The sequence below is a fragment of the Tachypleus tridentatus genome, chromosome 2 (assembly GCF_004210375.1).
Source record: "Tachypleus tridentatus isolate NWPU-2018 chromosome 2, ASM421037v1, whole genome shotgun sequence".
Lineage (NCBI taxonomy): Eukaryota > Metazoa > Arthropoda > Merostomata > Xiphosura > Limulidae > Tachypleus > Tachypleus tridentatus.
The window spans coordinates 105,003,830-105,022,995 of record NC_134826.1 but is presented as its reverse complement, the minus strand read 5'-3'; the positions used below and the strand labels follow the sequence as shown (position 1 = coordinate 105,022,995).

The 19,166-nt window shown below is 34.8% G+C and overlaps 1 protein-coding gene across 15 annotated transcripts in view; it reads left to right on the top strand.

The window, feature by feature from the left end:
• Positions 1-1,385: 1,385 nt before the first annotated feature.
• LOC143244753 (uncharacterized) overlaps positions 1,386-19,166 on the top strand; it is a 145,687-nt gene continuing 127,906 nt past the window's right edge. For 5 of the 15 annotated variants that reach the window (XM_076489999.1, XM_076489998.1, XM_076489995.1 and 2 more), the window contains exon 1: positions 1,391-2,251. Coding sequence is in view for 10 of the 15 variants with exons in the window: in XM_076489995.1 (XP_076346110.1) it covers positions 2,164-2,251 (88 nt within the window). In the remaining 5 variants the exon portion in view is untranslated. Of the gene's footprint in view, positions 2,252-4,907; positions 4,981-19,166 lie in introns of all 15 variants that reach the window. The other 10 variants (XM_076489989.1, XM_076489987.1, XM_076489988.1 and 7 more) reach the window with 6 other exon arrangements.

Below are 19,166 nucleotides of genomic sequence, written 5' to 3'. Positions count from 1 at the left end.
GAGTCTAATAACACAAAATGCATATATTTTCTTTATGTTCATTGGTCTTAAGATTTTGGCCAGCAGTGTATATGCATGTGTTTGTAATATTACATTATTATCACTAGATTAACTCGTTTAATAGTTTATGAATGTTATAATATAATAATTTTAGATTGGAAGTTGGGTAATTTCTTGTCAATTGCCTCAATAAAATTTCGATTTGTACAATTTTTTGTTCAAATTTCGCACAAAGCTTATCGAGGGCTATCTGTGCTAGCTGTCCCTATTTTAGCAGTGTAAGACTAGAGGGAAGGCAGCTAGTCATCACCACCCACCGCCAACTCTTGGGCTACTCTTTTACAATGAATAGTGGGATTGACCGTACTTTATAACGCCCCCACGGCTGAAAGAGCGAGCATGTTTTGTGCTACCGAGATTCGAACCCGCGACCCTCAGATCACGAGTCGAACGCCTTCATCCACCTGGCTATGTCAGGCCTCGATTTGTACAAAGAAACCCTATAATAAGATAGATTTTGTTGCAAAAAATGTGTGTTTCAAACAATCATGATAGTATGTAATCTTTCCACGCAAGGAAGATTTAACAATATATATGTAAAAATGGCTTGTTTGGGTTGAGACAATTTTTTACGTAAAGGAGTGAACTACGTGAACCTGACGATGACCGAAGAAAGTCGAAACGTTGTTCGCTCCTCTACGTAAAGAAAATTTCTAAACTCAAATGAGCCGTTTTTCCATTTATATTTTTCTTTTCAAGTGGGTTTTCTCGACATCACTGAAGATTTAACAATAAATATGACTTTTAATATTTAGTTAGTTTTTGTTGTTGTTGTGAATTAAGCACAAAGCTACACAATGGGCTATCTGTGCTCTGCCCATCACGGGTGTCGAAACCAGGTATTTAGCGTCGGAAGTCTGCAGACATACCGCTGAGCCATTTAGTTAATAATCAATGGAATAGAATAATTAATTCAAAAATACAATAACAGCGCTTTTTAAGGTAGGCAAGTTCTGATTTTAATAATTACATTTTGACCCATAGTATAGACTCATCATCTAATGATGGTTCAACACTGTTAATCAAAATATTGTAATTATCTAAATCAGAACTTATCTTCTGTAAAAAATTGCTGTCACCGCATTTTAAAAAGAAATTAAATTCGTTTTTTATTGGCATGATGAAAATGGTCTTTTGAATAAATTAAATGTAGTATTTTGTTGTTTTAAACGATATTATACAGCAAATTTAATTTATTTTTAACTGACAAATTATTTTTCTAATTTTCACTCACATCATGTATATATCCAATTACTTTTTTTTTTTAGAATTTTCTAGAAGTTACTTCTTTAGATTTTAGTTTCATCAGTGTGAAAGCTTTTAATCATTGCAAGATGGATTAGTGCGACTATAATAAACATGAGTTTATTTTTTATTTTTGTATAATTTGGAAACAATTACAATTGGCTCAGTTTTCTGGATTTTTAGGTTTTTTAAATTGTTTATTATAAATAAAGATATCCTAAGCATGTGAATATTTCTGATTGCTGAGGCTTTTTCCAGGTGTTGTGAACACATTGCGATTTCGAAAATCATCATCCGGGTCGTTACAGTTTACAAGTTTTTACGTTTCTGTTTTTGCAAGAAGTGCAGTTTGATGTGATTTTGTTTGTAGCAGTGTCTAAAAATGAGAGTTTTGTGTAACAGTGAAAAATTGTGTTTGTGAATAGGGTGTATACAACTTTGGTAATAGATAGCAACTTGCTCTCTTTCCCATTGAATTAATTACATTGTTAGTAGGTTAGGGCTAGCTTAGACCTACTTCAACACTTATCCATGGTTCGACATTATTATTATTGTTGTTAACGTGAATGACAACAGATTTAAACACTACAGTTGTGAAGTCTTGGTAGGGTAATCTAGAAATAATACTCGATATTGTTAACTATGTGCTTGTTCGTTCATTAGTAGACGGTTCACTATAAGTTATTACCAGAAATTATTCTGTTTTTGTCATTTATGTGTATCTGTCATACGTAGTCAACCTGTCATTATATTTTGAAGTTATAAAATTAGTTTTAAGCTAAGAAGTTAGACCTGGCTTAGTCAGTTTAGTGTTACACCAGGTTTGGAGATTTTTTTTTGCACGAGTCTTTAAACAGTATGGCACAAACCCACTCTCAGCAATTGATGAAGTTACAGTTCAATATTGAAGAAATTGATAGACAGAAGCCATCCCCAGTATTATCAGGTATAATAATAAAATATTTATTCATTATTTTTATACTTAGATTTAGTACTATTTGAATTAATAATTAAGGTGGAGTATTAGATATTGGCGAGGTGTTTGCATATAAGATGGCAACAGTGGAAAGGTTTTAATACTCAGTATAGCTTATATGGATTGCAGTTAGCTTAATTTTGCAGGTAAATTAATTAACTTAGTGACTGGTAGGGATGTTAGGATAAGTGTTAATTTATGTGGATGAATATGATTAATTATTGGTTTGCAGGTTGAACATGTTCAAAAGCAGCTCAAGTCATTGGATTGAGTTTCGTTGTTTTGTCTACAGCATAAGCTGTGAACTTTAAGTAAAAATAGATTCTTTTGAGCAGTTTTTGCTGATATTCAAATACAACTATATTAGTGTGATGTACAATAGCACAACCCAACCAAAAATCAGTCAAAACTTAAATCAGATTTGTGAATGAAAAAATCAATTGTAAAAATGCTCAATTGGTTATAAAGATTCAGGTTTGTGGAATAAGTAGAGCTGCTGAATTAGTCAAAAGGTTTAATTTTTGTGAAAGGAAATTAGCAGTAGAATTGGTCAGCAAAGATTTCAGGTTTAGCATGGAAACAATTTGTATACTTAACTATTTTTAACACAGGCTTGATCAGTTTGACCATGTGAACTTTTTGTACTCATTTAGTCTATAGATATGATACTTCTATCTTTCTATGTAATATATATATTTTCACAAATTTTGGCAGTCTTTTGGCTAACATATATTTTGCATACAAAAAATTATATTTTTAGTGAAGTATTTTTAATAACCTAAAGATTTGACCATGAATATATTATGTTTTAGTGTAATTCATAAAACCTACGTATATTTTAAATCTTTGTTTTCAGTAGCACTTTATATTATATTTGTTAGTTTGTTATATTATCATTGTTTATTTTACCTAATCTGATGTTATCTAACCTTAGTTATCTCTGTTTTTACATTTTATTTACTTTTATAATAAAAAATTAACATGAAAAACAAGAAATAAAGTATTCACCTAATTTTTTATTTTTTTTTGCTGTTGACTGTTGAGGGCACTAAACCATATTTATTTCACTCTAATGGTATTAATACACTAAATAATTCTTATTTAATTAAATAATGCACCAAAGAATATAGACTAATAACATGCAAAATGTATATTTCATCTAATTTTCAAAATGTTTGTCTTTGACTATGACAGGAGCTATTACAAATTCGTCTAAGCTAGTCATTATTTTTCCCATAGAAAGGAAGCTTGTACTGTAAGTGAAATTGGTGATTATTTTTTAGAACACAGCATTATACATGTTATTTGATAGGTGAAAACTTTGGCTTTTTATTGGTAACAGGTAATGTATAATTAAACATGAGAGAATTATTAACAAATCCTGAGAGGATGTGGCATGAGGGAGGGTTTGTGATTTTTTTTTGATAACTCTGTAACCAAACAAAATTGAAGATTATAAAATTATTTTTCTGAGCAATGATTTTATAGCAAGTAATTTACATTTAATTTTACACTTTTTGGAGGGGTAGTGAATAAAAAAAGAGAAGATGCTATGAGAAAATGTTAAATATTTCACACTAGGGGAAATTCAGGATTTTTAACATATTGCCTTGTAGAATTAAGAACTTCAGACATACATACTGTTAAAATATGAATTATTAGCCAAGATTTTATACTGTACTATTTGGTATAACAAAAACTAATTTAATAAAATTTTGAATGTAAGACATGAAACATCCCTTGTCATGTGAAGGATATCCATGGTGATAGTGTTAATCAAACGTGTTTCAAATTTGAATTGAAATCATAGTAGAACTGCTGATTTTATCATCAGAAGGTTTCAGGTTTGTGAATGGATATTGGTATTGTATTTGCTGGTGTATGACTTAAATTTTAAAAGTGTCCGACTCTATCTTAAGAGAATTGGTATGGGTATTAAAACTTTTATTAAAATAAAATAGAGAACAATGTTTTGAACTTCTTAGGTCATCTGCAAATTGTAGAACTTGGTAGCAGATAGTTTCAGGTTTCTGAATCCAAATTAGTAGCAGAATCAGTCAAAAGAGTCATTTATGCATGGAAAACCATAATAAAAATTAGAATTAGAAGATGGTTTCATGTTTGTGAAATGAAATCAGTAGTATAGTTGGTCAGAGGGTTCTAGGCTTGCAAATGGAAACAAGAGTTAAAAATTACCATCATTCTATAATGAAATATGCCTTTTGCTTAGCAACTTTGTGTTGTATTTATTGTCAATCAGTAAAAGAGCTACATAAGAAAAATAAAATATATTTTAAGCAAAGCTTCCTTTGTGTTGTAGGATTTCATCTTTTGTCATTACTGTAAGAGTCAAGTTATCTAAGCTGTCATGAATTAGATTATTCCATCCCCCTTCAAAGAATGGAAACTAGGCTTGCCCTATTATATAAAACATAAAACAATTGGAAAAGCATTCTGACACTAGATGTAAACATGTTAACGAAACCTAAAACAACCCAATAGTAAGTGATGAATGATCTCCAAAACTAGACATTGTGTAGTGATACTAGGTTTGCAACTAAACTTGTGTGTATAAGGCAGATGATAAACTGAAATTTGTGAGAAACTTTGATGCTTGGATTTTCAGAAACATGGAAGGTATGATCAACATATTAGAGCAGGAAGAACTGATAAAGGAGACGTCACATATACTTTAGTTGGTAGGTTTCTAATGTCATAATAGAATCACGTGTTATTGAATTTTTATGGTATGCTTTGCTATAACACTCAAGTGAACTTTCCTAAAATATCAAAAATTACCCATAATATCAAATAAAATGGAGAAATAATGATAAAAAAAAGAAATCAGAAGTGGTGTCCAGTAATTGGCATAAATATAAACAAAACAATCAACAATAGTTCAAAACCATTATAAAATATTTAGATAACAATAGCCAAGATCTAGAGAAGCAGTTTATATAGTTTGTATACTTGTTTTTGCCAAGTTGGCAGTTTTGTAATGAGGCATAAAAACATCAAGGTTTCATACCATGGAACACAAATGGTAGTGAGCATGCAGGTTTGGTGATTGTTTCAAGTACAGGGGGATATTGTTATGTTGCAGTACATGAAAACTTTTTTTTTGTTACTTAGGAGACAAATCACAATTTTGCAGTCAGTATGTATGTTTATTTGGATATATCCAAACTATACAGTAAAAGAGTTAAAAGTTATAATTAACTTTCAATGATAAAGCATAGATTTAAAGATAGGAAAAAAGAACTTTTTTGCTTTTGTTTGAATTAATGTGTAGAATGAAGATAGAGATAAGTTTATCTTCGGTGTCTAAGTGTCAAGGTCGTCTGAAGTGGATATTAATAATCTTAATTAGTAATTGGTTCAAAATCATGTATGGAGAGATATGATAGATTTTGAAACCAGAGAATATGAGAGGGTGGGCAAGCTTATTGATATCATCTGTTTTGTGGTAAAAGGATGAGAGAAGAGAGCTTTTATAAAAATTTTTGGCATTACTGAATGTAAGAAAAAAGAAAAGCATGGACCTTTGTGATACTTACCCAAACAATATGGTCTGCAGGGAATTTGCAAACTGTATAGGCCAGCATCTACTGAACAAATCGCTTGGCTCTGTGTCAGTCAGTAGATTTTCTCTTTGCTAACAGATAGCAGTACTGATACTAGTGTCTATGAAAATAACTTTATGATTTTTATTGGAAACAGTGGAAATTTAAATTCAAGCTTGTCATTAAGAAACATTTTTAATGGATCTGATAAGAGTCTGAGATCACTGGTTTACAGCACTTCTTAGGGATCCTCTGCTTGTACAGCAGTAAGTCTACAGATTTACGATGCTAAAATCAGGAGTTTAATTCCCCTTGGTGGACTCAGCAGATAGCTCAATGTGGCTTTGCTATAAGAAAAACACTTCTTAGGGAATGGGCATGACTAATTTTGAATTGAAACTTCCAGGATTAAGTGCAGCTTGCTCAAGCATTAATCTTGGTGCCAAAAAAAGGAATAGCTGCTTTCATAAGGAGAGGTTTCTTTTCTAGTGTATCTGTGTTGTTTTATTTGTAAGCTGTAACTGGTTGTTTGTAATCCCTTTAAGTCTTTTAGCACAGGCTTTGTCTCTTAAATATTTTGTGCTATTGCTCTTAAATTAATAACAGTTTATGTTAAGAAATAATTGCTTATTTTTATCGTATATTTTGATGTTAATCATTTTCTTACTCCTTGTGTCACTCACAAGGTAATGTATCATCTCATTTATTTCTCCTCAGTGTAGGTACTCTCAGTAGGTACTATTTATTTAGTTGCTTATTCCTTAACTATTATTCATTGTAGAGTGTTTTTTTTTCCATTTTCAAAATTTGCATAAACTTATGGATGGAGATGATGATTAGTGTGCATAAATATACAGGTGGAGAAGGTAAAAGGTTAATACGTACACACAGTAAAGGATGCTTCAGTCAAGTTCCTCTTTATCATTTAAGTTTAAATGTTTGTTTAGTTCTCTTCTATTCCCCTTTAACATGTATACATGTGATAAATTAAGGAAGAAGAAATAATACTGAAATATTCTTTCAGAATTTTCACTTTGATGACGACTTTGTTCATTACTAAATGTGTCTACTCAATTATTAATGTTTTATCAGAGTTTTACTGACTAAGATGTATCCATGGAAGGTAGTATTTAGTTCTTATCCATTACTCCTTGACATGGTATATAGAAGATACTATTTTGCTCTAGTTCATTACTTCTTTATATGTGCACATTCTAGGTCATGTTTTGTCCTAGTTCTCTACTCTTTTACTTGTTCACAGACTATAGTGTTTTGATTTGGTTAATTACTACCTCACATTAGCTTGTTCCAAAACATACATACCTCCATTGACCATATAGCTATTTCTCATTGTCCAGGGTTTTCACTCTATGCTAATCTAAGCATTTCACACACTTGCTTTAGTCTTTTATAACCCACGTAAATGCCCTTGCCAATTTCTAATTTGCAGAATTCTTTAATTTTACTGTATGTAGACAATGGACACATTAAATAAGCACCTCATTCAGATGGTATAACTTTTTATCCACAAAGCATTGTGCATGAGTTTCTGTGTTGTGATTATCTACAATTTGAATCATGACTTTGAATGTAGTTGGTACTTCTGTTGTGTTATCTTTTTTATATTAATGAACTATCAAAAATAAAAATGTACTGCATGAATTCCTGAGTTAATGTCTTCTAATGTGTAGACCTTTTCCACCTTTATGATCTAGTGTTTGTCAACAGCTGAGGGCTAGGTCACTCTCAACAGAAGCTGTCCATGATGTGATTTGTTGTGAGATGAAGAATTGTATGCAGACCAAAGGTGTCTGTCTGAGGAGTTCTGAAGTAGCATTTACAAATGACCCAGGATTAATTATGGAGAATTTAGACTCTCTTCTTCCAGCTTATTCTTTTACTAGATTGGTCTCAACAAAAGATGAGTTTGATCAACCACCTCCAGCCCATTTTCTTCATTTGGTTGCTCAGGTTGATGAAATTTTGGGATCTCCTAATTGCATTTGCCTTTATTCCTCCTTACTGATTTCTTGGTTATTTCTCATTCTGCTATTGCTGTTCATTCTGGGATATTTGCCACCCATTTATGTGATGAAATCATCATGTCTTGTCTTATCATCACCAGGAAGAAGTCTTAGGTTCTCGAGAGTTGGTCCCCTCCCCTTTTGGACCTGTGGGGTTTTAGATTGGAATCCTGGTCAGTGCTCTGAATGTGAAAATGAAGAAATTTGAGCAAGTGCTGGTAAATAATGGGAGAAATTATGACTCTCTTAAAGTAACCAAATGCCTCTTCATCTAATTAGTGACTCGCAGGAAGGATTAATGAGATAGGTTGGGGTAGGGTCAGCTGAGTACCATTGGACGTTCTCATTGGGTGTTATGGATATTATGTCTGACACTGGTGTTTGGGTATATTGCTCATGAAACCCTGGTTTCGATGCCATGTTATTGTTTGGCATTGTAGTACATTCCCTCATAGGGCTTTGTGGTGGGTGGGGTTGGTGGGCACTTAATCTTACTTTTATTATGGATCTCTGAAATACAAATAAAAATAATAATAAAGCTCATTCATAAATGATCACGTCTTGAAGACTGAACAGCAGTCTTCACCTCCTACACCTGTACCTTATTTTCTCGTACTACATTATTTGTCAGACAACTCTTTAGGTTAGATGTCTCTCTTTTTTATTCAGAAGGGACTAGAGGTGCTTGCTTGCTCTCCTCAGTCAGTCAAGAAGCTATGTTCTGGGAACATCTTGGTGGAAACCTCCATCCCAAAACACAGTGAACTTTTCTTGCATTTGAAGATCGTTGGGGATATACCCATTGAGGTTATTCCCCATACTATTTCGAATTCCTCACAAGGAGTTATTGTTGAGAAGGATTTGAAAAATATCCCTGAGTCAGTAATCCTCACTGGTTTCTCTACCTAAGGAGTTTCTACAGTGAGGAGTATATCCACTCACAGAAACAAAATTATGCTGCTTACAAATGTTCTTATTTTGAAGCTTACACCACTGTGTTCATGTATTTTTGTCAAGGAGGGTTATCTGAACTGTAAGGTATGACTTGTATATTCCCAGCCCTCTCAGATGTTTCCAGTGTCAGTAGTTAAGTCACTCAAAAACACGTCATAGTTCTTTGACATATTCTCATTGGGATGGCAAAGACCATGATGCCTACAAGTGCAAGCTGGACTCTGACTGTGTTAATTGTAGTGGCTCTTGTTCCTCTTACTTTTTACTTACCCGAGGTGAGTGGAAGAGAAAGAGGTACAGCATGTGAAAATAGTTTACAACATTTCTTACCCCAAGGCATGGAAGTTATTGTTCACACATCTATCTTGGACATATGCTGCTGCACAGTGTTCCACTGCCTCAATGGGAGTGCAGACAGATCTTTACTTGCCTTCAGCAGAGTTGTTTTTCAACCATGTACAGAGTCTTTTGCCCTCTGGCAAGTCCAAATCTATACCTGTATCTGTTCCCACCATTCTTTCCAGTGACTGCTTGGATCTGCTTTCTTCTGCTCCAGCTTCTGGCATATGCTCAAGTCCATCTTTTTTCAGCCCTGAGTTGTTGAATGATTATTCATTCTCACTCTTAGTAGCTGGAATCAACAATTACTGACAGAAATCTGCACACTAGATCCAGGGCAGAATCCATGGAGGTCAAAAGTCTTCCTTCTAATAAAGAAAAGCAGTGTAATTGCAAACCAAAGGATCCTCCACCTAAATAACAATGGGCACATTGATGCAATGGAACTGTTGAGGTTTCTATTCTAATCTGGATGGCATTAAGGCCTTGATTGTTTCCTATAATCCTGTGTGTTGAACTTTACTGGAAATGTTCTGAAATCTGTTGATACAGTTACCTTTGAGCAGTTTCCTTTATATCAGAATGACAAGGTGTGATGGACAATTGCATGGAGGGGTGGCACTCCTGCTTTACCAGAATGTGCCCTCCCTGTCTCTGTAACTCGACATGCCCTGGAGGCTATCACCATGCATGTTTCCTTGGATCATACTGTTACTGTTTGTTCTCTCTCCCTGTCTCCTGGAAAGACCTATGATCAATCAGACCTTGATACTGTCATTAAATAGTTACTGTCTCCCATTTTAATCCTGCAGAACTTTAACGAGCATAATCCCCTCTGAGGTGGTGCTTATATTGTTGGCATGAGTCATTCTTTAGAGTTTTCTCTCAGATTACAACCTTTATATCTTCAATACTGCTTGTTAAACTTATTTTCATGCACCTGGTCACTCTTTTACTGCTATTGATCTTTCTGTTCTCTCACTTTTCATGGAGGGTTGACAATAATCCACGAGGCAGACTGGTCATGTTTGATGTTACCTGAACTGCATGTCTTGGTGGAAGTTGGACCAGGCCAACTGGCTCTGTTTCACTGTTGTCTTAGAACTTGATCCTGCTGTTGCCTGTATAATATTGATAAACTACTGCATGGCAGTAGCAACTGAGTGTATTGTCTAGCTGGCTGCTGATGCTCTCGGCAAAAGCTTTTCTCATCCATCTAGCACTTATGTTTTGTTCTTCACCTTTTTGGCCATAAAGTCTCTAGCAGAGCAATTACCTTTTATGGACCAATTGTTTCAATGACTATAATTGCATCTTTACCCTGGTGGTACTCAAGCTTGCTCTTCATTGGTCTAGCAGTACATCAGTCATACCTGATAATATCTATTATGCCATTCTGAACCATCTCTCTCCTGCTTTTCTTACTCTTCTTCTGGTTGTTTTTAACTGGATTTGGCAGGATAATGTTTTTCCTAATGCTTGGCATTGGGCTATTGTCTCCCCTTTAACTAAGCCTAGGGAAGGATCTCAAGATTCCGTCCAACTATTGTCCAATTGCTTTGAGCTATCTTTGTAAGGTTTTAAAGAGGATGGTTAATGCTCATCTTGTGTGGTTCCTTGGGTCAAATAATCTCACTTTGCCCACCAAATGTGGGTTCCAGTGAGAGTGCTCCATTGTGGACTACCTGAGAAGTCTTTCAAGTGACATCTTGTTTCCATATTGTTCGACCTTGAGAAAGCTTTTGATACTATATGGAGGTTTGGCATTTTGTGAGACTTCCATTCATATGGATTGCATGGCCATTTACCTACTTTTATCCAGAACTTTTGAGTGGGCTAGTGATTCCAAGTCATTGTGGCCTCAATGCTTTCTTTTCCAAAGCAGCTTGGAGTCCCTTAGGGTTGTGTCTTGAGTGTCACACTTTGCAGTGCAAAAATTAAAGCTATCACTGCAAAACTTCCTCCTACAATTACAAATGACTTCTACATCTTGTATGTCAGTCTTCAAGTGAGAGGTATATTGAGAGGCAGCTTCAGTCTACCCTCAATTGTTTATTGAAGTGGACTGTTTGCATGCACTTTTCTCCCCATCAGGATACTCACCCTGATCTTGAGCTCTATTTTGGCAATATTGACCTTCCCATGGTCTCTGAGGCAAAGTTATTGGGGCTTATCTTTGACCATAAGCTGAAGTTCATTCTACACATCAAGCAGCTACATGTAAAGTACACAAGGGCACTGAATATTCTCCTTGTCCTCTCTTCCAACTTAAAATTAAAATCTATTGTGCTCTCATTTGATCCAAATTGGACTATGGGTCTCTGGTCTGTGGTTCTACCAGGACTTCAGCCTTGAAGATGTTGGACCCAGTTCAACATCTTGGGCCTTGGCTCTGCATGGGGGCTTTCCTCACTTCTCCAGTCCAGAGTTTGTACATGAAGTCTCATGAACTACCTCTTCATTTCTGCCACTTGGAACTTTTGTTATTGTATGCTTCAAAACTTCTATTCTCACCACAGCATTCCACTTCAGTGGGCTATGCTTTTTCAGAATAGATTATCTGTTATTCTTCTTGGCTTTCCTGTCCAGACACAGCTAACTGAATTGGGTCTGTTTTTGGATGATGTTGCTGTCTCCATTGGTCAGCCCAACCCTCTAAGGCCTGTTACCATTCTCCACTTGAATCCTTTCTTTGAGTCATCTGAAGAAGGTGGATATTCCTGTTTGCAATTAGTCTTTTATTTACTGAACATCTTTTTAACCATCCTTCCATTCCTATTTTTACTGATGGCTCGAAATAAGGTGACTCTGTGTGCTGTGCCATGGTTTTTTGTGGTTGGGTGGTTGCACACAGGATCCTGTCTACAGTTTTTATGTTCACTGCCAAGTTGTATACTATTTCTCTTGCCCTGGATCACATAGAAGCTACACCGTACATCAGTTGTACTATTTATATTGACTCTCATAACTCTACTGGCCTTGGAATGGCTTCATATTTATTATCACCCAGTTCTCATCTATGTTCAAAACTGACTGGCCTATTTTTCTTTATTTTCTGTTTCTATCTAGTTTAACTGGATACCAGGTCCTGTTGGTGTTTGTGGGAACTAGTTTGCTAACACTGCAACTAAGTCTGTCTGCTCTGGTGCTATTACTGCTGTGCCTGTTTTATATATGGACTATGGTCTTGTATTCATGGCTTGGTTCCATACCAGTTTGCAATTTACTTGGTGTGAGCAAAATGATAACAGACTTTTCCAGATCAAACCTCCTGTTACTCTTTGGCTGTTTGTTTCCAAAAGAATCAAAAGGAGGACAAGGCTGTAAATTGGTCAGTTTTTAACTCATTTTCTTTTATCTTGGACTAATGCACAAGTGTGTGGTCTTTGTGACAATGGCTTATGTTTTTAAATGATTTTTCCATGGGTTTACCCCTGAAACTGGACAGTGTCATTGGTGATAATGACACAGTCCATCTTACTTGTGTTTTAAAATTTTTAAGGGCCATTGGCCTTTTTAGTTCTAAGTTTTACCAGCTTTTTGAAGTTTCTTTAGTTTTACCTTGATTAATTTTTTACATTTTATAATGACTTTTACCTTCTTTTTTACTGGTTGTTTGACACAGGTAGCCCAGTTGCTGTGTACTACTAAATGCCAAAACAATCAACTAGATTGGAATCTGTAATCGCTTTAAACAGATCATAGTTTTCTTGGCTTTGTCTTCCTTTCACGACTGTTTTGAGGTATTTATCTTGAATTCAACCCTTGTCTGAATTCTATCAACCTTTCCCCTCAGTAATTTGAATATTAGTTGTGGATGTTGCTGATTTCTGCCTGTCAGATTGCCTTCTTCAGTTATTTTTTTGGTTTCTTGGCTGTTCTGTCATTTAGATTTATGAAGTAGAGGTGATCTATTAGAAAGTGTTTGTTTACTGTCTTTTGCCTTCAGCAAGTTATGAGAAGCTCCTGTTCTTTGTCCCATATTGTTTGCTGGAGTTCATGAATTGATCCAATCTGTTTACAGTTTTATTTATTGCTATTAGCTATTTGTATTTTGTGACCACCACCTTCAGTTTCCAGGTCTATTGGTTCTCATATTAGTCTGTCTTCATGCTCAAGGATCTTTGGTTCAAGCAGAATAATGAAAATGGCATCAATTATTTTCCTTTGGGTGTGGGAGCTTGATTACATCACTTTCTGGACACTTGGAGTTCTTTCACCATGGATTCATGTTCTGGTTACAGGGCAAGTCATTCAATTTACATCATCTCCACTTTTCTCTGCACAACCTGTTACATTTTACTTCAGACAAATCCATGGTATGTGGATCGTCATAACCAGACCAGAGTTATTAGTAAAAACAAAAAACAGTAGACAGGGTCAAGTTGATCCCATTCTTCTTGGATTTTAGTCGCACTCACTCATTTTACCCAATAAAACAGAAGATTGGTGCCCAATCACAACCTGTTTTGATGCAATCAATTTTTAGATCTTCATCACTTTACAATGAAATATTCTCTCAACCTACAGTTGTACTTTGTGCCAGGATTCTGGATAACCAAGTTTGATACTGACACTTATCTTCAAATTCCCATAACAATATCTTCCCAGAGATTCCTCAGGTTTGTGGGCAAGGTTCAAGTCCTGAAGCTCCAGGCTCTACCTTTTAGACTTGCATCAGCACCTTATGTCTTCTGCTAAGTTACTGGAGCCTTTTCTTGTCAAATGCATTATTTGGGCTTGTGTACACATTATATGGATGTCTGGCTCTTTCTAGCACCATTCCAGCAATGAGCAGAACAATAATATCATATTCTCCATTCAGAAGCCACTGGAGAAATCTGTTCAATCACCAATGCAGTATCTCGTTTGTCTGGGTGTTTTTTCATTACTTACTTAAGGCGTGTTTAACCAACCCCCATCAGGCTCAAAGTCATGGAAAGAGCTGCCAGGCTTTTACTTATGTCTTCTCCTACTGAGAGGATTGTTTTCTCTCCTTTATATATATGGATATCCATCAAATTTTTCATTCCTTTGGAATGAGCACATATTAGGTCCCTCCAGTGATCATTGTGTGACCAATGGATTATGCATTCCAATCCATTGGATGATCTTGTCTCCTGATTTGGGAGCAACATAGTTGATTGTAAATGGTGATTATATCAGAATAACATTACCATTGGGGTACCCATTCCATTGCATCATCCTGAGATCCAGCTGTTCACAGATGCATCTATGAAAGGATGGGGAGTTTATCTTCAAAGTCAGAAGTTCTAGGATATTTAGACAGAAAGCTATCCCTCCATATCAATGTTCTTGAACTTTTTGCAGTTGGGATGTTATAGTTGTTTTACTTGCTTTGTCTCATTCTTTATTTGAGCCTTTAACTTCATTTTCTTTGTTTCACTTCTCTCTTAAATTGTATTTTTGTTACTATTGGTTCATAAACATGGCTGATTGGGGTTGTTTGCAATCCATGTGCATTGGATGCTTTATCATTTCAAATGTCTTTCTTTACCCTTATAGGTCTTTTCTTCCCAAGAGTGGTAGCCAGGGAAGGAGAGAGATTCTTCTTACCAGTCCATTTGCCTGCCATTTCTCACCCTTATGATAAATCAGATTCTGATTGTTTGTTGTGTCCTCTTAGGGCTGAAGTGTTACGTGACTTGTACTAACTTGTTTCTCGGGTTTAGGAATTAATTGTTTATTCTTTGAGATCCTTCAGTTTCATGGGATTTATTACCCATTACTATAACAGAGTGGCTTACTATCCCTTTAGCTATTTTGATTATAAACATTAGAGATTTAACCATAAGTGAGTATCTTTCTCAATCATATACTCTATTATTTCTAAGCTCCCTTTAGATTTCACTGGATTCCATTCTCTGGTGAGTGTTGCCCCAGTATGTATGCTTTCTCTTTTCAATTCTGCACTGGCAACCACTTTTATTGTAATTACTACAAGTTGCAACAAGCTGTCAAAACAAGTTCTACAAGGTCATCTAGGGGTATTACCATATTATCTTTGACTGCTACTCGTAGACTGTCATGAGTAAAGGTAAAGGGGGATCATGCCTGTCTCTGCTGACCTTCAGTTGAATAAATCAGCATTGGTTTACTTTTAAAAAATGTAGAGAACTTGGTTCATCTATTGCACTGTTTCCAGACCTTTGTTCCGTAGGACTCTCCAGTGTGTAGTACCTCCACAGACTCTACAAGAAGAGCTTGAGAGTCTTCACCACCTCCAGTTTTCATTTGCTGAGGTGGCAGACAGACTTTTCCTCCAGGGAAGTTGAATGTCTTACTTCACTCTTGGGAAAGAGTGCAAAGTTGGGAATCCTCTTACTCAGATCCCTGGATTATTTTTTGAAGATATCAGCAGGACTAACACCAGCTTCCATAGGAGCCTACTCATAGTTCTGGTTCAAATTTGATACAGTGCTATCTGGTTGGGATATGCATGACCCTTTTTCTCGATCAGTGTCAGTTTTCTATATTGTTCATATATCTCATAATTTCCAAAATAAAATGGTCTTATCTTTGGCCTTTGTTGAATTATTTCCACAACCTTTCCATAATTCCAGGTGCAAGTGGAATACTCCATGCTCACTTGGTTGGAGAATAAGGTTGATGTTTATAATTCGAGACCAGATGAGTTCTGTTTCTTTAGTTTAGTAAGGCATTCACAATCCTGTTGTTCTGAGCCTGGGGACTTCTCAGGTGAAAGAGAGAGTTTTTCCACTTCAGTGTCACTTACTTTCTCATGAGGATTTCTGATGGTTTGAAACACACCAACCTGCAGCTACAGGTTGGGATCTAATCAAACTTAATATATGTGACATTGCAGCCTAATAGCCCCAGCCACCAACATTGGGTATATGCACCATGACCATTTAATTCCAACCTTGAGCTGTGGAATCTTGTCTGTATGGTTGGGGCTGGCCTATACTTATGATTACTCTTGTTCTATTCCACCTTTGATGCAAGAACAGGGACCAGTTGAAGAGCATACCTATTCTGAATATATTACAGTTCCTCACTCATGTACTATCTTTATATTGGTACACTGCTATTCTGTACATACACTTTGTGTGGATCATGTCTGCACCAGCCTTCTGCCATCTCAGTTTGGGATTCTAGCTGTATTGTAATTGAAGGTTAGTATGTTTTGGAAGCTAACATTTTCCTAAACTGAAAATGTATTTCCAGTAATACTTACTCCCACTGTCACTCTTCCACCTTCCCTTTGCACTCAAGCTGGTTTATGTTTGTAAAGTGATTACACTATCTGAATGAGGTGCTTATATACAGTACCTAGATAGAGGGGGCATTGAAGTTGGTGGAGAACTTTCCAAAGGCTGGTCAAGCAATCTCAATGCTTAGATGGGCAAAGAATGGAATCCCTGGAGAAATAGAAAAAAAAAATAGTTTTGAAATGTTACACCTGTGATCTAGACACATGTACACAGAAGAAATTTACAAAAATGTGCATGACAAAAATAGGTTTTTCACATATGGGTACCACAATAATAAACTACTATTTTATAACATTTTTACAATCTCACTTTATCAAGAGTTTGCTCAAGAAAAAAATCTTTGGACCTTAATCAAAGGTGATGGTTATCCAAAAAAGACACAGCATGTATATAAAAATGGTATGTACAGAGATATATTTTGCTTATAGTCACTCTGTGTTTTTACTTTTATTTACTTATAGTATAACGTCTTCATATTTTGCATAGTAGGTTTTTTCTTTCATGCCCAATTTAGGGTGGATTATTTCTTCAGTAAGAATATTATTATTATATTTTATAATATTAAATAAAAAGGTGGAGGTTGAGAGTTTTACTTTGTGGATTTTTTTTTTGGTTTAATTTTGTGTTGAAGTTATGAATAACTATTAACACATTGCAAATGGGTTACACATTTTATTGCATTTTGTGCAGAGTGTCAAAGGAGTTGGATACATTTTATTTTTTTCCAGGCAGTTATTATTTTTATGATATTTGCATACAATACCCTTATTTTAATGAATAGCTTCTTGCAGGAGACATTATGTAAGTGAAGATGATATAATTATTGAAGTATTTGATAATTTGTCAGATCTTGCAGGTAAAGGTGAAGGTTCTGATGTCGTTGCATTTGTGGACAGTAAATTTTGCTAAAGTGATATTGTTAAGCCTACACAGATGTGTAAAGTTGTTGTGCTCTCAACTGAGTCTGAATTAAAGTGATGATGATTCTACAAAAGTTCCCAGTGTATTTGGATGCAGTGGCCATGGGCATCATCACTTATGACACAAGATTGAACTTCAGTTTTATTATATAATGTGGTTTGTGGTTTTTATAAGTTCATTAGTGTTTCATAGTGCTGATTTTAATTGCCTATAAACAGCATTAGGTATATTGATATAGATATAAATAAATAGGTTAATAGCTCAGTAATTATCTGTTATAATTAGTGATAATAGGTGATTTAAATTGGCATTATTAAATAGTAAATAATTTATAATCATTTAATGCATTTACATTCCTGGTTAGTCATCTGTAGTCATAATGAATTAAAGCTTGTGGTAATAGCATCCAAAAAGCATTGGGATAGCTCATCTACTAAGTAAAATCCAAAATGCCAAAGTTGAACAAGGTGACCATCATGGAAAATTAAAGCAAGAATAAAGAGGCAAGTGCTTAAACCCACAATGTCTTGCCTTCTGTCTGCAGCCAGATTGAGAAGGCAGTGATCCTTAAAGTTATTCAAGTTTTAAAAAAGTAGAAATAGAAACAGAACCACTCAAATTTTCTACAGTGTAGAATTTGTGATGCCACCCTTATAAAGATCCTAAAAAAATGAAAATGAAAGTAAGAAAACTTGGTCATAAATTGTCATAGATGTATTCAAGTATAGCACAGGAAAGCTGAGACAGGCCTAGCAACTTGAAGTTGATCTTTCCAGTCCTGGCAAACTGAAAAAAAAACTTTTTTTTCTCTCTAAACTACGTTATTTTTCCTAGGTTACCTTTGATAAACTAATGACTTCTAAGTAAGTATTTTCCATAATTGAAAATGTATTATTTAAAATAAATTTATATTTAGTATAAGGAAAAATAGAAAATCTTTAGTTGAATATCTATTTATTATTATTTAATTTATTTATGGATAATGTTCCATTATCCATAAGAGTTATTACTATTGAATATTTTTCAGTTGTGTTATAATAATCCCTTTCAACAATATATTTGGAATAACACTGTGTGAAAAACAATCAAAATTGTATTTTAATTGGATGTTAGACATAGCCATAGGTTCTTTTTGATTGACAACCCTTGTGTATAGAATGACATGAACTATTATTAGGTTGTACAAATATTTAATAATGCAAGGTAATGCGACTGGGTTATCAGAACTTAGACCACACGTTTACTGTAGATGGTAGATGGGAGTCAACTTGGTAGCATGACTGAAAAGTATCTTGGCATAATTGAAAGTATTAAAGCAGATAGAATTTAGAATGTATTTATAGATTTACTGATTATAAGTCAAATCACTAATTAGCCTGAACTTCATATTTTGTGTACAGTTTGATCTTGATATCTAAGAAAGGATATTGACTTGTGGTAAAAAAAAAAAAAAAAAAGCCTGTAAGGAAAATCTGATGATGGAGTAATTTGTGAGAAAAGGGTACATGGTTATCTTATTGAAATTTTGCAAAATTATTTTAGGGTATTGATTTAGAAAACATGTGAAGCTCCAGCTAAGACAGTTTTATATTTGTAGCAGGGTGATTAAGTTTTGGAATGAGTTGATATTGGCAGAAGTGAAAACCAGCACTTTATAAGGATAGTCAGTTTCCTATAAACTAAAATAGTGGGTTTTAGTTTTTACTTTTCAAAAATATGGTTGTGAAAGGAACAGCCTCAAGGACTGAGAAGTCCTTTGATGTGTGTGTATATTAAGTTATACTGAAGCAACAGTTTCCACTTTTACTTTTTGCAAACCCCTTGAGTA